This window comes from Balearica regulorum, chromosome 3, assembly GCF_011004875.1.
Source record: "Balearica regulorum gibbericeps isolate bBalReg1 chromosome 3, bBalReg1.pri, whole genome shotgun sequence".
Classification (NCBI taxonomy): Eukaryota; Metazoa; Chordata; class Aves; order Gruiformes; family Gruidae; genus Balearica; species Balearica regulorum.
In genome coordinates, this window is record NC_046186.1 from 4,061,580 (window position 1) to 4,083,418 (window position 21,839).

General features: G+C 50.5%; 1 protein-coding gene and 1 long non-coding RNA gene across 4 annotated transcripts in view; one reads left to right on the top strand and one right to left on the bottom strand.

Annotated features, from left to right (window-relative positions):
- Nucleotides 1-542: 542 nt before the first annotated feature.
- On the bottom strand, nucleotides 543-5,064 carry LOC142601412 (uncharacterized). The gene is made up of 4 exons (XR_012834976.1): nucleotides 4,936-5,064; nucleotides 4,242-4,574; nucleotides 3,071-3,338; nucleotides 543-809 (listed from the first exon to the last, which is right to left on the bottom strand). It is a non-coding gene; the product is annotated as an uncharacterized LOC142601412 (long non-coding RNA).
- GATA4 (GATA binding protein 4) overlaps nucleotides 4,525-21,839 on the top strand; it is a 28,042-nt gene continuing 10,727 nt past the window's right edge. For 2 of the 3 annotated variants that reach the window (XM_075750384.1, XM_075750383.1), the window contains exon 1: nucleotides 4,624-5,317. In XM_075750384.1, the coding sequence (XP_075606499.1) occupies nucleotides 4,792-5,317 (526 nt within the window). In that variant the 5' untranslated portion in view covers nucleotides 4,624-4,791. Of the gene's footprint in view, nucleotides 5,318-21,839 lie in introns of all 3 variants that reach the window. The other variant, XM_010299718.2, reaches the window with a different exon arrangement.

Consider the following 21,839-nt stretch of genomic DNA (forward strand, 5'->3'; position numbering starts at 1 on the left):
AAAAAAAAAAAAAAATTAAAATAAAATAAACAAAACAGGCATCGTATCGATTTATTTCCTCCTTGGGGGGGAAGAAGGGGCTGGAAAGGAGAGCGGAAAGTTCGAGGTTTGTTCTGCAGGGTTATTTTCAGCCAGATTTCGTTAACCGCTTGGCTTTGCGGGCCAGCACACTCTGTAATCGCACGGAGGGGAAAAAAAAGCCTCCTCCGAGAGCAGAGCAGGGATTTTTTTTTTTCTTGTCGCTGCACTCTGCTGTGTCCCATCCTCTGTTGGTTAGGTTTTTTGGTTTGGTTTGGTTTTTTTTTTTTTTTTTTTTTCGGGATAAAAAGTGTCCGAAATCCATCCTCTCCTTCCCGGCTGTTAGTTTGCACCAGGCTGGGGCTCAGCTCCTCACCGCGTTGCTTTTTCGGGGTGCGAACCCCCCCCCCCCCCCGCCCCGCGACGCGATGCTCGGCACTAAGGACCGATATTTCCCCGCTGAAAGAGGCTGGATCCGGCCACGCACACGCAAAACCGACCGCGGGATTACTGGGTGGTTTTTTTTGGGGGGTGTATGTGTGGTTTTTTTTCCTGGAAGATGCAAAACCGAGGCAGGTCCTTGCAATCGTCTCCTTGGTAGAGTTGCTCGCGCTGTTTTAATCGGTTTTAATTGGATTTGTGGTTGTTTTTTTTAAGGCAAGCGTTGATATTCAGTAGGAATTCAACGAAGCTTCAGCAACACGCTGCTTTGGTAAAGAAAATCGCCAAAGATTTTGCAAGGCGTGGAGAGGGAGATGGGTATCCCAAACCGTGCACATCTGGATACGCAGCTGGTTTTTTTTTTTGGGGGGGGGGGAAGAAAAGAAAGAAAAGACATCGATATATTTAATTCTCCCTTCTTTCTCTGCATGCTGATAGCCCTGTGTTCATAAGCATATTTTTATATATATACACGCACACAGCGTGGTATAAATTACACTGTATATTTAGGTATGGTAGTATATACACATCTATACATAACACACGTTCCTGTGAGCGTCTAATATGCATTAAGTCCCATCCATATGCAATGTTTGCATTTGTATATATACAACTACAATCTTACTATTACATACCAGTTATTTCCCCCGTTAAAGTACAAATATCTGCAACGCACACACTGTCACCGTTGCCGATATTTCTCTGTGCCGTATTTATGCGCCTGTAATTTTATTTCTATACGTGCCTATAACCATCTTCGTACCTATATTTGTGTATTTGCCCGGATTTTTGTAGCTTTAGCCGCGGTTTTAGCCTCTGCCGGTGCCCACACGCATCCCCGCCGGGCTGGAGCCCCCTTTTTTGGGGTTTCCTGGCTACAGAGTCCCTGTGCCCCCCCCCCCCCACACACACAACCCCCCCCGGAGTAACGGGTTAACCGGGGGACGATGCGGGCGGCTCCGGGGGGGGGGGGGGGGGGGGGGGGGGGATGGGGGGGAGTCTGCGTCCCCCGGGACCCGCTCCCGGAGCCGGGGCACCCCCGATCGCTCCCTCCGCCTTCCGCTCCCCCTTCAATAAATCGCTTCCCCCTCCCCACTTTTTCTTCTCCCTACTCCCTCTGCTTCTTTCGTACGGAGATTTTTATATTTCCTCGGAGATTTTTTTTTTTATTTTTTTTTTTCCTTTCTGAGCCCCCAAAAAGCCTCTGCCAGCCTCCCACCGCCCCCGGCCGGGTTAGGACCCCCAAATTTCCCAGGCAAAGCCTGGAGTCGGGGTGTAGAGGAAATTCTAAGGGTGTGAGCGTTATTCCCGGGGCCGTGGGAGAGAGGCGGGGGGGGGGGGGGGGGCTGAGCACCCCCTCCCCGTGGGCTCGGTGCCCGGTGGGACCCCGCATTGCAGTGGGGTGCAGCCGGCCCTGGGCTGTCCCTGCGCTGCACCTTTAGAGCCGGCGGCAAGGGGAGGCGGCGGGGGGGGGGGGGGTAACAGATGGGTGTCCAGTTTGGGGGAGAGGGGGTACCCTCAAACAAGCAGGGGTGAAGGAGAGAGCGGCTGCGACCGTGCTCGGACCGCGAAGGATTTGGGGCAGCAGCTTGGAGAGATCCCCCCTGTGCAACATCCCCCACGGAAGGGGGTTGCCTCCAAAGGGATTGGGGAGCTGCGGGGGGGGGGGGGGGGAATGTCCCCCAGCAAATAGCCCTTATTATTTCTGCGAGCTGGGCACGGGTGTCCCTCCGGGTGCGTGGGGAGGTGCGGAGCAGGGCTGCCCGGCTGGACTTTGCCTGCAGCGTGGGGCCGGCCGTGTGGCCATGCCCGGGGTGGTGGTTTGATTTTATTATTTTATTCTTTTTTTTTTTTTTTTTTTTTTTTTTTCCTTCACAGCAATGAAACCTGGCGCCCGGCTGATGGTGCAACAGATACCAGCCACCCCTTTTACCCCCCACCCCCCAACTCTTTCTTCCCATCGCCGCCCACTTCCACGTGATGTGGGCAAACCAGTCAGCGAGTGGGACTGGGGAGTCTGGCCACACTGGGGAACCAAGGTTGGGGTGGGGTGGGGGGGGCAGACCGAGCCCCGCTACCCCTAATCCCCCCCCCCCCCGTGAAGCAGGAGCAGGCAGGAGCCAGGCATCTCATACCCCTCTGCCTTCCCCGCAGCGAGGGGGTGTCCTGCCCCACGGCCTCGCCCCCCCTCCACCCCTTGCCCCCCCCCAGCATCGAAGGTGGGTAGCGCTTCTCGGTCCTCTCCCTCGCTGTCCCGCCGGGACCCCGGCGAGCCCCTTCCCACGGGCCTCCCCTCAAAGCTTCCTCCTATTGTCTCCTCAAGCTTGAAAACGGACTCAATTTTGCTTGTTTTGGGGTTGGTTTTTGTTTTTTTTTTTTTTTTTTTTATTATCATCATTCCTATTTTTAAGGCAGGAGGGGAATTCACTCCCTTTTCCCCTCCTGCGGGTCCTGCTCCTCTTTGGAAAGTCCTCTGGAAACGCTCCATCCTAGGCCGGTCGCACGCACACCAACCAGCCACTTCTCTGTCCCCTGGGTTTTTTTTTTTTGGGGGGGGGGGAAGCGGAGCTCCCTTAATCCCCCTTTTTTCCCGGCTCGCTTCCATCCTTACCCCTTCCCGACGCTGCCTCCGGCTTCTCCCCCTTCCCTCGGCTGCCCGCCGGTCTCCCTCTGTCCTCCCGGGTATCAGTCCTTATCTCCCGGTTATCTCTTCTGCTGCTAAATTCAGCCCAGCGGAGGGGTTCAGCCTGGGGAATCTGCTAGTTAAATCTAAATCAGTCCCAAGAGTTATTTCTCTGGCCATAATTCCCCCCCCCCCCCACCCCTCTCATCCAGACCTTCTCCGGGTGTGAGATGGTTTTCTAGGATCCCTCCATGATCTGCAGAGAAAACAGCGTCTCAGATCATTTCACCTCCCTCCCAGGGAAGGGTATTTCATCCTGACCCCCCCCCCTCCACGAGTGTTTTTTGGAGTTTCACCATTGCAAGCCTCCGATGGCATTCCATGGCCTGCGCCGTACCCGAAAACCAGCCCCTCCACACCCCACACCCCCCCAAAGGAGCCCAAATCAGAAACCAAACTAACATGGAAAAAGCACCCATCGCACCCACCCTGCCCCGTGGCCCTGGGAAATGTCTCCCCATCCCGACCCACGGCATCCCCGGTCCCTAGTGGGTCAGCCCAGTGTGCTTCCAGCTTTTCCCAGCTCCCCACGTGGGAAAAGTGGGGAGGTGTGTGTGTGTGGGGGGGGATTAAAAACCCCCAGGAGGGGGAGTTTCGTGGGTGCTGCTGGGGCTCTGCTCCCCACATGCGGTCACTTGCAAGCGGGTCTGGGCAGCTTTGGGGTGGGGGGGAGTGCAGCGGTTAATACCCCCCCCCCTCCGCTTTTAAGCACCCCCTTCCACGCGTGGCCGGCCTTAGGAGGGTGCTGACACGCGTGGGGCGGGCGCGGGGTGGGAGGGTCGAGCCAGCCTTCCTCCTCCCCCCCTTTCCTCACCGTCTGCCTAATTTAATTCTCCCCCCCCTCCTTTCCCCCCCACCCCTCCCTCCCCAGCCCTCCGCAGCTTCAGCCTCCGGGTCGCCTCCCCGCCGCCCTGCTGCCAGCCCACATCAAACGCCGGCCTCGGGGGCCATTAACAACTTAAAGCACCGATCGTACCTGCGGGACAAAGGTTTTTTGCTCCAGGGCCTAGGAGAGAGCATCGCTGTCTCTCACCTTCCCGGCTGTGTACCCCCCCCCTCCTCCCTTCGCCCCCCCCCCCCCCCCCCGAACTGCTCTAACCTCCTTATCTCCTCCGCCCCGAGGTGGGCTCCCGGCCCGGCCGCCGCCTCCTCCCGCATCCCCGGCCGCATCTCCCCCTGCCTCCCCCGGAGGTGTTGTTGGATGGGGCGGAGGGGGTGGTGGTGGTGGGGGGGGGAAGAAAGGCGGGGAGGAGACTGACCGAGGGTTTTAAGCAGCCCAGCCCCATCGTGGAGGGTGTGTGTGTGGGGGGGGGGGGCGGGAGGTGATGGATGGAGCCCGGTGGGAGAAGCTAAATCCAGGCGGGATCTAAAATCTCTCCTCCGGAGGGACCTGGACTTCTTGCTTGGGGTCTCGAAGCGGCGGCTGGACCTGCTGAAGGTGGGGAAGGTGGGTGGCGGGGAGGGGGGGGTGGAGGAAAATTGCGTTGCTGGTGGTGTTTTGGTTTTGGCTGGAAGGCAGTACCCACGCGAGACCGCTCCGGCCACCGCTCACCGCAGGGGAAAGTGGAGCCTGGGGTTTTTCACCCGCTCCCCATCGCTCCGGATTGCGGCCGGGGACCCGGCCGGGGTTTGGGGGGGCCCATCGCGAGATGTACCAGAGTTTAGCCATGGCAGCTAACCCCGGCCCTCCGGCGTACGAGGGGGCAGGTGGCTTCATGCACAGCGCGGCCGCAGCGTCCCCCGTCTATGTGCCCACCACGAGGGTCACCTCCATGCTCCCCAGCCTGCCTTACCTCCAGAGCAGCGGCTCTTCCCAGCAAGGCAGCCCCGTCTCCAGCCACTCCATCTGGACTCAACCCGGAGCCGAAAGCGCCGCTTACAACCCCGGATCTTCTCACCCTCCCGTGTCACCTCGGTTCTCCTTCTCCACCAGCACCCCCATCCCCGCCACCTCTTCCCGGGAAGCCGCGGCGGCTTACAGCAGCTCCTTGAACCTTTCTGCTAACGGGAGGGAGCAGTACAGCAGGGGTTTCGGCAGCTCCTATTCCAGCCCTTATCCGGCTTACATGAGCCCCGAAATGGCCACGACTTGGACTTCTTCACCCTTCGACAGCCCCATGCTGCACAACCTGCAGAGCCGAGGGACGCCCGCAGCCGCCCGGCACGCCAATATAGGTGAGCGCAGCCAGGGTTGGGATAGGGGAGGGAGGGTCTCACCCCACCGCCCCTCCAAATTTTTGTGCACGCACCCCTCTTTGGGTAGGACGAGGAGGCGCGAAGGGCAGGAGGGAGAAATTCGGTGTATTCGGGATGTCGCTGCTGGAGCCGACTGTCCGGCTGCAAAACACGGGGGGTCCCCGCGGTGCTGTGGTTGCTCCCCCCGCACACACATTTTGTCTGCAAAACCGTCATTTCAAAATATCCTCAAGGACCACAGTTTCCGAAAAAAATAAATATAATTTAAGGTAGGCCTGGAGTGGCGAGAAATGATGTGTTGAGTTCCAGCGCAAAGGCCTGCTGGCTCCACAAATATCTCCGCGGCGATTTAGGGGCCGCGATGGGGATGACCGCGGTGTGCAGGACCACGATGCTCTGTGGGCATGCAGGCAGCCCCTTCCCCGGCTTGCTTTAGGTGTAAAATGGGGAAAAATGTTTGGAAAATGGGGAAATCAAAGTTTGGTCCATGAATCTCAGATCTTCCCTTTGGGCTGGTTTATGTTACGTCTTTTTTTTTTTTTTTTTTTTAATTCTTGGAAAGGTCGGTTAGGCCAGAAAAAGGGAAAGCGAAGGGAAATTTGGCGCTGGTGGGGGAGAAACGACGGAGAAGGAGAAAAAGAAATGCATCCGCATTTATTATCGTGCTTTTGGGGGGGACTCACAGACACATCTGAAGCACTCAGAGCCTTGTATTTCAGGGTCTCATTGCCCCCCAAAATGATCTCTTGTGCCCATCCTGATCGTGGAGCCTTTCATTTCATTAAGCGTCCTGGCACCCTACGACCAGAATCGGCCTGAACGGCTTAAAATATCACTTTTTTTATTTTGTACGGTGGAAGAGGGAGAGAAATGCCGGGCACATCTTTGCATCGAGGTTTCATAACCCCTTTTTTCCTCCCCGCCTTCTCTCCATGAAGGTATTTCTGTCGGCGTCAGGGTCGGGGTTAACAAAGAAAATTACTCAAATTTGTCTGTAGATAACGTTTTAAGATTGCGTTCTTTAACCTGAATTTTGGAGGGCAATTTTTCCGTCGTGTCTAGCAAGATTTGCTTTATCTCTAGCATTATTTTAAGATGTTACAAAAAGGAAAGTTGTGCGTCGGTGAAGGCTTGGCCTTGCCAATGCCTTTTGCTTTTCTTTAGGCATTCTGAAATTGCTTAAAATGGGGAGCGGGTTATCTTTAAGGATAAAGTTTTGGCCAACCAGGCAATGTTTTTGGGAAGCCTTGGGAAGGTAGAAAGTGTAGGAAAAAAGCAGGATGAATTGAATAATCAAATAATAATTTAATATTATCAACGAGGACATGCGCATTCGTATTTGACTACCGTGCCTTCTCTTCCTTGGGGAAAAAAATATCACCTTTTTGCAGTGCTCTCAAAAGAGCTCTTAGTAATAATAATAACTTAAAACCAAAATAATGCAAATAAAGAATTGCAGTTGTAGAAATAGCCAGCCCAGCAGCTTTTAAGGTGCCAGAGATTGAGCGTAATGATTTGGGGGTTTCGAGCCCTGTGTTAAGCGTCAGTTTGCGTTGCAGGTCTCTCAGGCTGCCTTTTGGTGGCAAAAAGTGCTTTTTTATCTGGGCTCTTAAATAGTACGGGGAAGAGGGGATGCCTTGAGCCAGTCCAGAAAACGTTAGCGGTTGCTAACGAAGGAGGACCCATTTCTGTCGCCAGGTCCCGATTCGGGTGCTGGATTCACGGCGTCGCCTCCCAAATCGCCGAAACCAGGGGATTTATTAGCGTGGGTCTAATTACACCTCTGTCTTGAATGTGGAAACAGCGCTGGTTTTAAACAAAAAAATGCTCCGTTTATGGTAAAAAAACCCAAACCAACACATTGCCTCAAACAAAAACTTGCCTGAAAGCTGGTGAGTTTTAAAGTCAGGATTAAAATGGTTGTGGGGATTTTTTGGAAGGCAGCTCCCCCAGAAAGTAGTTTTAAGGTCCAGACCTGCCCCTTTCCCTCTTTTCCCCGAGCCGGGACGCGGCCGCTGCCGGGCTGCTCCCAGCTGGGTCCCTTCTGGACGCCGGGGCGATGCTTTGCACGGGCTGCTGGTATCCAGGGGGTTGCACGAAGCACATAAAGGCTGGCTGGTGGTTTCTGAGCAGGGAAAAGTTTATTGGTTTGTTGGTTTTTTTTTTAAGAGCGAGAGCGAAAAGCCTTGATGGGCTGAAAAAGTGAAGGCACTGAAAGATGTAGTGGTGGGGGGGGAAACACCGTCGTGGACTGTACCCATCACAGGCGCACTTTAATAACACATCCCAACCGGGCTCAGCATCCGAGCAGTCCCTGGCACGGTGGAGCCCAGACTCCTTCCTTTGCCTTTCCTTAGGACTAAAGATAATTTTATTCTCGGCACAATGAGGCATTTCAAGGTGGAAACGCAATCCTTCGCGCAAGGCTATACTAAATCAAGCGATTTTTGCGACGCTCTCATTTTCCTCCAGTGATTTTGCTTCCTGGAGAATCGTCATCTTTGAATAGCGCTGATTGAGGAACACCCCTGGGAGCATTGGAATATTAATTATTATGATATTTTAATAGCGAAGATCAAGTCTATGCAGGTGTAGCTGGGTATGCAGACACAGACGTACAGTCTACGCAATTGGGCATGGTGGTTTTTTCCCCACTCTAAAGCAATGAACTGGGGAAAGAAGTTTAGTAAAAATGTATTCAAAGAAAATGATACTAAAAGAAATAAAGATCTTCTTGTTTTTCCCTATTAAGAGGAATTTTGGCCTGAGTTAAAACGTGCCAATGCAGCGCTGTGGAATAAAGCACTGGGAAGGATGGGTGCGTAAATCACATGGGCCTATTTGAAAAACTTTCCCCGGTGTGAGTTCAAAATGCCAAATTTGGGCTTCTCAGGGTAAGTTTGGCGAATGATTTCATTACCCTGAAGGGCAGGATCAGACCCTGCGGTCGAGGCCGTGAACTTGCTGCAGGCATTTGCCTGGGATGGCGTTACAGTGAATTCCCGACTTAATGAGGCATGAAAAGGACCCGCTGCAAAGTCCCCTTTCAGGAGATTTCCCTGCCAGTGCCAAAAAACCTCTTGAAATCTGTCCAAAAATTAGTAGCTTGCTCCTTCCCCCTTCCCCAGGCAGAGGGGAGCGGGGATGAAGGGTGGCACGGGAGCCCGAGCGCATCCAGCCCGCTGCCGCTTGCTGCCTCCTGATGTTTCCAGGCTGGTGATGGAGGGCCAGATCCTGGTTTGCCATCCCCACCGCCTACGATTTTGCTTTTCGCAAAAAAAAGCAGCAGGGGTTTTTCTTTTTGCTGTGGCGTCGAGGAGGTTGATGTGGTTGGGAGGAAATCGGGGCGAGGGGCTATGGGCATTTCTGAGGGGTGCTCTGTATTTTGTTTTGACTAAGTCAAAGTCAGGGTTCCCCGAACAGGCACCGTTTGAACACGGCAGCAGCATTTGGGAAGATCAAAGCCTGGAGCAGACGTTAGGTTGGAAAATGTCTTCTCTACTGCTGGCGGGGGGAGAGATTGTGAACCAGATCTTAAGCTTTCCCATAGGGATGCTAAGAGATTTGCCCTGTAGCATCCCCAGGGCCCGCGTTTCCAGTAACTCACCGGCATTTGTTACAACCCTCCGCCCTACAAGCAGCCCCTGACCTTCCCCGTGCACCTAAAGACAAGGTGAGGGTGATGGGGGGAGCCCAGCATCTCTGCTGTCCCTGCTCTCCGAGGGATGGGACCGGAGGACGGAGGGATGGGACCACAGGACGTGTCTGCATTTTGCACGGGTACCTACATCCCCCCTTTTGCAAGCGGTTGCATTTCTCACCTCGGCTCCGCCGGTGGGGAACGTTGGCCCAAGGCTTTGTTCGCCCCCCTCCTCCCGCGGGTTTCAAACCGCCTTCTGCTCTCCCGCCTAATTTAATTGTCACCGGTCAGTCTGGGATTTGGGATGAAACCCACAGAATTAGGGGCTACAAGATTAAGCTCAAACACACAACTGTTTTTAAGCCCCCAAGTCCCCAGACAGTATATTTTAAATGATAAATAAAGCAAAAATAATAATAAAAATATCACCATCACCGGCACTATATCATCCTTATTAATAATACAGTTCCTTCATTGTAAACTGCACTTTATTACCAAACACAAATGCACATGTTGCATAGAACAGCCACGGTGTGATATATAATACATTATAAATGCTTGTGAATTTTTGTAAAGCAGTAAAACTTAAAGCAGTGGATAGTGGCCCTGAATCTCAGGCTTTATTAAGCCAGGATTAATTATTTTTCTCCTCCACACATGCGCTCATGTCCGTATCTGTTCCTGTAAAAATAACAGTGGTTTTTTGGGTTTTTTTTGTTTTTTTTTTTTTTAAGAGACAGCCTGTATTTTGCTCTTTCTGTATTTACTTCCATCAGTTTGGGAGGAAAGAGGTGAAATCCTTCGAAACAGATGAGGGTTTATTTGGTGTTCCCAAAGGAAATTTGACCCGATCCTGCTGCCTCCGTGCTCCTCTGATGATGGAGAAACCTTGGCTCGGCAGGCAGAGAGGGGCTCCCCAAAGTTGGTTATCCCAAACACAGCTGGGTATTTTGAACGGGCAAACCATATTGCTCCCGATAGCTGTAAAATTAAGGATGCCTTGGGAGAAAAAAAAAAAAAACAAACCACCAAGAAAGCACCAACCAGCAAATAAAATCCCAAATTGGGTGAAAAAGCAGCAGCGCAGTGAGACGAGCAAGTTTTTGTGCCTTGAAGGTCAGCAGCCTGTTGTTGCTGGTGGGGTGGGATGTGTGCAGGGGCTGTTAAAATAACGGTGAAAAAATGCAATTTTAATGAAAATGCAATTAAAAAAACCTTGATAGCACAGTCTCGAAACCTGCAAAGACCTTGTTTCTCATCGACACAGAGCTCAGGGCTGAAATTTTTGTTCCTTGAGGCCCCCAGAGCTTTGCATGTGTAGGAAAAAAGGATGCAAACATAATAAAGCTCTTTTTTGGAGGTCTTCTTTCCAAATTCCCTGCCCTGCATGTCAACCTGGTGTATCCTTCCCTCCCTACAATTTCCTTAGTGAAAAGGAGGTGCAGCAGAGGGATATTCAGGGATCTCCCCCTGTTTGGCGATGCTCCCGGGGGGGGGCACAGGGCAGAGGAATGTGGGGAGATACAGCTGAACATCTCAAGTCCTTCGAGGCTTTTGAATCCTATTATAAAAAGACTTAACGAAGCGTCTGCCTCCCATTTGGAGCTCACCGCTGCCTGCAAAACCAGCCGGAGATCAGACCGTGGGGCTTAAAGCGGCCGGTTTTGCTCACGCTGGGAGGGCAGAGGCAGAAATGTAGATTTTTTGCTGGGACGGCCACACCGGCCCCGTGTTACAGCGATGCGTGATCCCCAAATAACGCAATTTCGTTGCTAAAATCCCTCAGTCGTAACGGCAACGTTGGGTGGCTACAGGTACGGCTTGCTTTGGTAGGGGGGATGTGTGTAATTGTGCCTGGAGGATTGCAGAAAAGGAGATTGGAAATGCCAAATACTCACCTTGTCGATGGATCCTGAATTCACGCTGCTGTCTGGCAGGATGGTGTAAATACGCCTTTGGTGGGCGAGTGTGAAATGCTGCTTAAGTAACTAAGGAAATATGTGAGAACGTGCTCTTACCTCCGAAATTAACTTGAATTATAAAACCAAATTTCATTATAAGGTTAGATTGAGATTTTTTTTTTTTATTGTGAGGCGGGGAAGAAAAAAACCTTGTGGGGCAAAAACCTTGCAGCTGGCTACGACAATGTCCAGCATTACGGCAAAATATTAAAATCCCTTTGGTTTTTACAAGTCTTCCCCACATCATCGGTCACGGTGACCAGTCCAAACTGTAAATACATCTGTAATGACAAATTAAACCCAATTATCCGCCATGCCTGAGCAGTGAGGTCTTTATACACGGATGCTTACACGTGCATGACGGTGCTTGAAAATAATTCGATCATCATTGCCTTCGCAGCGGCTGGTACAAGTGGTATTTAAGGCTTTTTAGAAAACCCTCATGTTTCTGCCGCGCCGAGCGATGCCGTTGTAAGGTCTCGTACGGCAGAAACGGTGGGTTGTTGGTTTTTTTTTTTCCCTTGAAATTTTTCTGAAGGTCACTTGCTGCAGGGTATGCTTGAGTTTGCAGCATTCCCTGTGCTATTGCACCCTTTTAAACTCTCGGGGCTGATTTCTTTTTCAATACGATAAGCTGGAGCTGGATTTTCTTATCCCCAAAAAAAGCGCAGGCGGGCGGGTGCTGGGTCTGCTAGGAAAGAAGATCTGGGCAGAGATTTTCAAAGCTGGACGTAGATCTGACCCCGCCATCAGTGCTGAAACATTTCAGCTTTCAGGTTTTGGCAAGGTCTGGATTTGAAAGTCAAGTTTGGGGCAGCGGCAACTGGAAGCGAAAATAATGTTTTCTTTTCCAAGAAGTGCCCGGTGATTATTTTTTCTCGGTTATTTGCTGGCACAGAGGGGGGTTTTTTTGCTTAATTAGGTGGACACCTAAATGTAGGATGCACCTTTAGCTTGGGGAAGTGCAAAGTTTGTGTCCTTCTCACATCTTTCTGCTGTTTTCTCCGTCTTTCTAAGGCCAATCCTGCTGTTTCACCCAGGCAAGGCTTCCAGGATCAGCCCCCCCTCCTAAAACAGATTGAGTATGGGCGGCAAAAAAAACCAAAACCCAAACAAAACAAAACAATTACCTTGCCTGCTCAGAGCTGAAACTATCCCCGTTTTAAAGCAAAGGGAGGTTCGCCGGGAGCTGGTGCAGGATCAGGCCCGTGCAAGAAGAACAAGGCAAGAAACACAGCCCCCTGCAAATTATATGGGGACCTACAGGTTTTCTTGGGGAGCTGAAACCCCAAAACCCAGTGGGACCTTTCTTTTTCCTTTCTGGAAAGTGGACACTTGGTTTATATATTGCAGTATGAAAGGATTTGTGCTTTTTTTAAAATTATTTTTTATTGACCCGTAAAGCTGGTGAGCCCCTTATCAGAGCCAGCTGGGCTCGAACAGCTCGTGCCAGCCTTGGGAAAGGACTCGGAAACTCACTTTGTTTGTGAAAGAGGGGAAAAAATAATTCATGGAAAGTCAAGGAAAAGTAAGTTTTCCAGCAGAGGTGGGGTGAGGGCAGCCGGATGAGCGATGCAGCGAGGCTGATCTCCCGTCTCCAGCAGGGACTGGTACTGGATGCTTCTGAATCTGGGATAACAAAATCACTGCCTGGAAATGTTTCCTCCTAATCCCTGGGAATTAGGTCAGTGTCTGCTGGGGGAGCATTTCAGGAGAGGTCCCGTGGTGGGACGCCGCTGCCTGTTCTTGCTCTTCTTCCCAAAGCTCAGCCGTTTTCCTCCAGTCGATGCTTCCAGCCGTGGCGTGGTGTATTTATGGGGTGCTGGGGCAGGACTGGGTGCCTGTTGCCATCAGGTTCTCCTAAAAGGTTAAAACCTGAGCCCAGCACAAGAGGTTGGGGGCAGAGATGGAGCAGGGGGGAAGAAAAAGAGACCACGTCGCTCCCTCGGAGCAAGATTTTGCCAATTTTTGCTTTTTTTTTTTTTTTTTCCACAGCTCCTGCTTGCACGGTGCTCTCTGGCTGCTTAAATTCTATAGAATTTAAGCAAGTTCCAGGTTGTCCTCTGGCCTCGAGGGCCGGGGCAGTGGGCTGTCTCCTTTGGCTCTGCAAACATCTCCCAACAGTTTGGGAGACATCTCCCTCTTGTCTGCTTCTCAGCTGCCTGCCTCTGGCATTTGCCAGCCTTTGTGCCTCCATGCACCTCGGTTTCCCTTCAGGCTCCAGCTTCCGGAGTCACGTTATCATACGTCAGGCTCTGGTTTTGCAGGAAGGGAAGAAACAGCTTTTCTGGACAAGAGAAAAGCTGAGAAACCCTGATTTCTTCACGCTGAAACTCCAGAAGAGACATAAAAATAATTTAATATTTATTATTTAAACTCCTGTGAGTTTCCAAGCCAGGGAGCCATCATTATTTAATATTCAGGGCTTGCAGTGCTGGAGCTGTAGAAAATCAGTGAGGCGGTGAGCCCCAGACATCAGGACTCCTCCGAATGACATGTTTGGCCCCAGATGTCTGAGATTATTTTGGGAAGGGAGTGCTGGCCCCAGGGGCTGGCTGCTCAGGGGACTGGCTGCTGGGAAGGACGCTGAGTTGGGACATGTCTTGGTGATGTGGAGCATGAGAGAGGCAGCAGGCTTGGGGGATGTCTCCTCCTCATGCTCTCCTGGTCTGGGAGGATGCCCTGGATCCTGGGCATGACCGAGGCTTTTCTCCAGGGGCTTCCTACGTTCGGTCATTCATTGCTTTAACAGGCCAGATCATCAGTGCTGTGATTTACCCTGACCCTCTGGATGTCAAGATCTGTCTCTGAGGGTTTTCCCAGATCCCAGCACAAGCAGGACCACAAGCAGGAGGGTGAAATCCCCCTCGTACCCTCTTCCCTTCGCCCTCAGCTGGGGAAAGGTCTCCCTTCAGCAAGGTTAGCTGCCTGCCCCGCTGCCTGCCCCGCTGCCTGCCCTGCTGCCTCCCCTCCCAACCATTTCTGTTCCTAAACCAACATCCCGGTCAGACTCTGTCACCTCCCTTCACGCGAAATCAATAACAACGGGTGAGCAGGTTAATTATAATCACAGAATAAACGCCGCAGTCTCAAAGTTCACTCAACTTCAGCAGCGTTTCAAAACGAGCGGACGAGGCCAAGAAACTTTCATTGATTCCTCTGGGGCAGGTGTGGGAGTTTGAACCTGTCCCCAAGCTGATCTTGATTCAAGACCTACTCAATTTTCTTCCTTATCTCGACTTTCGCCTATCTTATAATGCCTGTTATTTTAGATAAAAAGTCCAATCAATTGAGTTAGAAAAACTACAAGTTATATGTTGCCCTGATAAGTTCGGTACTTGCCGTTTTAGTGGCCTGGGCTGCAGTTTCTGTGCGAACTGACCTTTGCAGATGCTTTATCGGCAGCCGGGAGAATCGCTCCATCCTCCCGCCCCGCTCGAGGGCTGAGTTGACTTAACGTTCAGAATAACTAATAAAAGAGGAAAAGAGAAGGGCCAGGGGTTAGACAAACTGACTGTCCCCCTATAACGTGATGAACACCTATTTGTTTGTCCCTGGCTGGCGTCCCGTGGGGAGGCCACAGGCTGGTTTAATTTATTTTGGTGTAACTCCTCTGAGTGGGATTTATCAGTGTAACACCTCTGAGTTGGAGTCAGAGCCTGTGTCTAAATTAGGGAGCTAAAGAAAACTGGGACGAGGGTTTGGATATGCACATGGTCATCAATATTGGTTAGTGCCGTCATGTTCAGAGCTCAGACGTGTGGAGCATTTTATATTATATATAATTCTATACATGGTATATATATATGTTTTATACATATAAAGTGAGTTTTTAAATATATGTATGTGTGTGTTATATTTGTGCATGTATAGATAAATACATATATACACACACAATTCTGTTCACATATTCTATACATATATATTCTATATATATTCTCTCTATATGGCCATAAATTCATAATTCTAATAGCAAAAGCAAGGAGACTTGATTAGAGATGACTCCTAGCTTGCTAAAATGGCATTCTTAAGGACACGTTATATGTGTATATATACAAATATATATGTGTATATATAGGTATGGGCGTACATAAATACAAACACACATGTATAATATGCACACACATATGATAATAATAATACAATGAATTGCATTCCTACAAGCAGGATTTTGCCAATTTGAAGTGGATAAATGTCCTTCCCTCTGATCTGCACTAGACTGGGGAAAAAACCCCATCAACCACTGACTTTGATTTTGTGGAGCTGCAGGATTGCAGAAATGCAGGCTGGAAGTTCTCTAGTCCAACCTCCTGCTTGAAGCAGGACAACCACTAGCACTAGCTGAGGTCAGCTGTGGATTTGCTTGGAAATGCCCAGGGATGGGAATTCGCCCCCCCCATGGGTACTCGATCCACCTCCTAATGAAAACGCTTTTCCTAAGGCCCAGCCTGCGGTTTGTGCTGCGTCCCCTTCCCCCACCGCTGAGAAGAGTTTGGCTCTGTTGTCCACGTATATCTGCCTAGCTTCTCCCCGATGTGTTTGTGATGATCCCAAACACCACCAGTCTCCCTGGGCTCAGAGCTGGCCCTGGCTTTGGTCTACCCGGGTGCTGGTAGTCACTGCTCTAGACAGACAGATGGTCACCATCAGACAGACAGTTGCTGCGCTAGGACATACGACCACAAACCATTGGGTTCCCGTGGTTTAAAGAGTTTTAGCTCATAGAATCATAGAATGATTTAGGCTAGAAAAGACCTTTAAAATCATTGAGTCCAACTGTAAACCTAACACTGCCAAGTCCACCACTAAACCATGTCCCTAAGTGACACATCATCAGCTGCTCTGTAGGAGCCTGAGAGGCCCAAGAGCACGTGAAGGTTATGTCATGCTCGATGATGAACTAGTGCCAGATGCCAGCCATGGGAACCCAACAGACCAGGCTCTTGGCAAGGTCTGAGCACAGACCATCTCAGCCTGACCCAAGCAGGTGCAGGTCCTGGGAACCAGCGGATTAGGGTCCGAGAGTGTCTGGACTCTGCTAGCTGGGCTTATAGTCAGGGTTCACCAGTTACCCAGGAACTGTCCCCAGTTCACCAGTTGCCCAGTAGCCATAAGGCCAGTTCCCATGGCCCAGCTGTGGAGCAGCAGCTTGGCATGGCTCCACAGCACACCTGCTTATGGTGCCCTGTGGGTACACCAGCCACGGCTGCACAGGTCAGAGATGATCCATTGCCTGTGCCCAACTCAGAAACAGCTGCCTAGGTGGGATCATGGCATTGCAAATCCCAAGCTTTTCTGATCCTTTTTTTCCCCCACTGTCCCTCCCTTTGCAGTCATCAAAGGAGAGCCTCTGCTAGGGCATGTCCATTTGGAGATGGAACGTATTTCAAGGAGGAAAATGCTGCAGGTTTTTTTTTTTTTCCTTTGTCAAAAGAGAGAAAGACCATTTCCAGGTGCCTCCCGCCAAGCAGACCCCAAGCTGTGGATGGCCCCATCCTGGCCATTCCCCGGGCTCTCCATTCTAATCTAAGATTTGTTAAAAAATATTTGGACAGTTGATAAGCAGAGGAATCTCCTGTTTATCAGAAGAGCCTCAGATATTTACAAGTGTAAAAACTGTAAGTAGGAGTAAGAAAGGGGAGATCACTTTGGTGGGTGGGATCAGGCTTGCATCTCAGCAAAAGAAAGCAGACCTTGGACCTTCACACATGCACAACCTGACAGTCAGCAGAAGTTGCTGTAGGACACCAGGTTGCTAGTGAAGGGGTAGCCAGCAATTACTCCAACCAAAAGCACCTACGTCCTCAGGGGTGCTTGCGTGCCTGTCTCCTGTATAGCAAGCAGTCTGTGTACCCTTTGGATGTGGGTACTCCACGGTACTTCAGTGTGTGGGTCGACAGTCTCTTCAGTCAGCTCTGGTACAACCATTGGGTTTGATAGTTTGGGGTCTGGTGGTTCTGGTGTGCTGGAGAGCTGTCAATGCTTTTCCAAGCAACCAGGTTGGCTAGTCCCCCTCCCAGGACCATCTCCTGCCCCCTTCCAAAAGAGGCAGTTTGTCTGTATCTGCTTTAGAGGAATCCAGCCCGTTTCCATCCACCTTTCTTCTATCCACTGCTTGTCTCCACATCTATGACTGTGGCCTTTGAAAGTTGTCCTGTTGCCCCTCTCCAGTGAGGCAGGGAAGAGCCTTTGCTCCTTCTCACGGGGGAAGAACAGTGTTGCAAGGAGATAAAAAGCCTTGCTCAAGGGAAGCCTATTGCAGAGCCAAGGCTGAACTCAAATCCAAGCCCAGGATTTGACCAACCTTCCCGTCGTGTCCCTCTTGCACATGATCTCAGCTGGTCCCTTGGCTGCTTCTACCTCTACTGTCCTTCAAACTGAGAAAAACATATCCATGAAGGAAAGCAGTATTCTTGGCTGTTGGCAATGGCGTGTGCCATAGACCTTGGCTTGCTGCAGGCAGAGGAGGGAGCTTTGCAGGGGAAGGACGCAATGTTCCCTTTGCCTTGACGTGAAACATTTGGCCTGGGAATGGTTGCACAGGAACAGTCTCGCTGTGGCGTTTCATAGGCAAGGAGAAAATAGATTTCTTTGCCTTTTCTAAAGCGGCATGTGGCTCAGCCAGATTGTAGGTCCAATGTTTCCTAAGCATTAAGCAGGGTCTTTAGGTTTGCAGGGGGAAAGCTTGGTCTAGGCAGCCAACTGAGTAACCAACCATTTTCTCCACTGTAGACGTGTCAGATAAACCCCAAAACATTCTGGGACAGCATTGAGCCATCTCTGAGAAGCTTCACAATGATGCATTTTGCTTGAAACTGTGTTTCTGGTTAACAGTGAGGAATTTACTCCCTTCTCCCTTTCCTGCAGATCAGCAATCACAGAGGTGATGTTCTCTGTTAATGCAGATCAGAGACTAGAGAGCCACATTCCCACCACCACTCAACCCAGCGATGGGTACTACTCAAGCAGGCACTGTCCTGCTCTCCCCATGTACCTACGTCCCATTAGCCTCTAAAATAGTGGGGCCCTGGATTAATTTTCCCAAATTCTGTCAGAGGGGAAACAGGCAGAGAAGGGGGAAAAAGCCAATGGGAAGAACCTGTTTTTACAGAAACATCCTTGGCTCCATTAGCTGAAGGGTAAGACAATACACATGGGCTTTCTGATCCCAGTCCATGTGTCAAGCTGGTGACGTCCCCCTCAGAAAAGGAAAGGCTCACTGGCAGCTTTCATTTGGCTACAGATCTCTCCCATGCATAAATTCGGGCTTTTTTATTTACAGCTGCTCCCTGCCTCTTCTACTTTTCTCTCTCCTTGGTTTTGCTGCTGTCTTCCTTTCCAGTTCGGCCCTGGTCTGCCATGGAAGTGGACCAACCAGCACTTTTAACTGCTGTGAATCTGATCAGAAACCTTTCAGTGGGTTTTTCCCCTTGAAACTTCAGCTTCTGGAGTCATGCGATTCATGGGAGCATCTCAATCCATTCAAAAGAAATAGAAAATGTGACTTTCAGCTCTACTAGCTGCAGCAAAATGCTTATTAAAAGGACCCCTAAGGGCTTGAACTGTAGGAAGTATTTCCACATTGTCACTTTTTAATGGAAACAATCTTGGGATTTGGGACAAACTACCCTGAGCTGCTGGGAATGGCAAATCCTGTTTCCCCTTGCCATGCTGTCGTGACTGTCTCTTGAAGCAGAAGGTGGGTGGGATCCCAGGGTGTCCATGTGTCCGAGGGGCCAATGTCCTTTGCCTCAGCTGCGAGTGCCCCTGAGAGTCCATTTGGGATTGTGTATACACAGGATCGTGGCTCTCACCTCTTATCATAACAAATTGTTTTAGGAAACTGCTTCTCTGCAGGGAAAATTGCTCTCAGGGTCTGTTTAGAGCCTGTAAGTGCCTGGCTGTGTTTGAAGGACAGCTTCTCCTTTGCTGAGTTGCTTCATTGGGTTGAGAAGACACTTCTGCAGGGGGAAATGTTGATATTAAATATCCCTCCAGCTGTAAACAAAACTCCAGTGCTATATTAATGGAAGCTTCTTCCCATCCCTCTTCACCCAGAGGGGCTGAAGGCAGGAGGGGGCTGGAGGACAGAAGGTAGACAACCTCCTTGTTGTTTCTCATGCAGCAACAACTGGGTCTGACCCAAACCAGCGCAGGGAGGGCTCTTTGTCCCCTTCTAGAAGCTGGTTTGGGAACAGAAACTTATAAACTGGTTGCTGGCTCTGAACTAAAGGATTCAAAATCTCTCTATCGTAGGTGTTTTTACTGTTATTATTCCTTTGGGTCCTGATCCCTCAGGTTTACATGTTCACGATGATCTCTCCAAGGTTAACAGATTTAGGGTTGCTAAAGAAAAGCGCAAACAAACCCAGAAGGTCTGGGCCTAGGAATGGCCATGCTGTCGGGCTGGCAGAGTTGGGGTTTGCAGAGATGGTGGAAAGACCCAGAGAAGGCAGTTCAAGCCACTCTTCAGACTTGAGTCCTAGACAACCTCCCTCTGATCCCCAGCTGACTTGGTTCCAAGAGGGTATCTGATTCTTCTGATGGGGAAGGCAAAAGTACACAGAGTTTGGGTGGGCCATGTCCTTGGTCAGAGATGCTGTCATGTCCTAACCATGCTGGAAAAAGTGCCTGTAGGTGTGGACTGGCTGGCGGTGCTCAGATCTGCTTTCTTGTTGAGCCCTGCATTGTCCATACCATTTGATCTCTGTGGACCTGGCGGTGGATGTGAAGGACCACTCCCAATGACTAAGAGCCATGAAGGGCCATATCCAAGAATGCTTTTTCCCTACCAGACCCCAGTGCCCCACTTAGGACTTACTCCTGGCTCCCTGGGGACTGAATGTCCCATTGTGGAAAGTATTTCTGACATTAGCATGCTCAAGGCCTCACCCAAGATTAGGAAGCTGTTGTGCAACACACAAGTGACATTTCCTGCCCTGGGGACCTTGCAGTCCTCATAAACAGTAGGTGTGAGGGGAGAAAGATCTCCTTTTACACAATAAGCTGATGACCAGGATAGGGACAAGACCCAATCCATCCTCTCACCAGCTGGGTCATTCAGCGAGATTTCATGATTTGCTCTCATGTGAGAAGCTCCTTCACGGACTAAAGGTAGGGTCTTACGAAACAACAAGAGAGTTGGCTCTCTCATGAGCCAATGCCAGAGACCCGACCCATAAAAAAGGACTGAATGATCCCAAGACTGATATTATCCAAGATAAGGGCTGGGCAAAGGCACTTGGGGGAGCTGTACGTTCACGGAGGAAGATGAGACCATTCAGCACATGTAGTGAAGGAGGCTATTCCAGCCATGGGTCTGTGTCCTTCTCAGCCTAACTGGCAAATGTTATCCCTTCTTCAACCCTGTCCCAGTGCTGGCCATACCTGGCTTTGGCAGTGGGAGTAAATCTCTTCAGCAAAAAGGCTATTACAGAGGTCACCGGACGGACCCATAAATCTCCATTATCAGGCAGCGGCTCCTGTGCCACAATACGGAAATTATTGCCCTGAGTGCGACTGGGGGAGCCTTTCCTTCCCCCCGCATTGTTCAGGGCCCTCTGGGAGCCGCTCGGGCAATTTGCTGCCTGAATAAATGTTTCCTTTCCCAGCTGCTAAGTACAAGGAATAAGTGTCAGGGGATCTCATAATGCCAGGATTTAGAGCTCCAGCCCTGAGACAGAAGCCAAGAAAACACTTTGCTGCTTTTTCCCGGGGAGTCTCCAGTCCACCATGCCTTAATCCTCATTATTAATAACAATGGCAAATTAAACAATCAGTGCACTTGAGGCCCAGTGACCTCCATGCCCAATGTAGCTCAGCCTGCTGGTGGATCGTGGTGCCTGTGGGCTCTGAGAACTCGGCTTGTCGTGGAAGTGACCTTGGAGATATTGCTGTCTTCTCATGAAAGCAGGCATGGGGAGAGGGTCTTGTCGCCAGCTATGTCCCTGGGGGAAGGAGACAGGTGGAGACCATGGCCCACATCTTCAGAAACAAGCAGCTATTTCGAGCATTTGCATTTCCTAGGTCTTAGACACCCACCCACATCAAACTGCACAGGCTGCAGTTCTTCAGGTGATACTTTCTCATTATTATGTAGACCCTCAGGTTTTCAGGAGCAGCTGGGATGCCTCAGTGGTGTGGCCAGAAGGTTAGCTCAGAAAACTCTCCTCAGCAACTTCATCCATGAGCTTAGTGATGCTGTGAAATTATAGCACCTCTTTTAGAAAGAAATCCAGTCCCTTGCCTTCCAGTTCTCCACTGGTGCCAAAAAGCCCTTCATTCACTAAAGGGCATACACTAAGCCTACGTCATCTTCTCTGAGCCAGGATCCACTAGCGTCCAAGAGACATCCTTCACCATCGCACTTTGAAGCAGGAGAGGCTATTTCTCCCCCAGGTGAGATCTCTTGAGGTCAAGGACCTCCTTCTGTTCTGATGGGGCTCCAGGAATGGTTTTAATGAGGTTGCACTCTGCAGATGTCATCTTCTGACTCAGCACTGGGTAGTGCACGCAAGGGACGCACCCATCTGGTATTGCCCCAGGAGGGCTGTGATTACGGAGAGGCACCCATTGCGTGGAGCCTCAGTGTGCCCTGGGAACAAAGTCTGTTCCTTCCCCATCTCAAGCACCAGTGATTCCCGTTTATTAACGTTCACAAGGATCACCTTTGTCTGCAGCTGAGAGGGGAAAATCACACAAATTCTATTACTATGGAAGAAGAAGAGTTTTGGGTTTGGTTTTTTTTTTTTTTTTAAACTTAAACCAGTGAAAGTTCCTCAAGAGAAAAAGCTCTAGTCCAAATCCTATGGAAGCTGAAAAAAACCACCCCAAACAAGTAGTGAAGAATATAGCTCAAACAAAAAGAGATAAAAAAAGAGAGCAAGTCTCAAGACTGCTT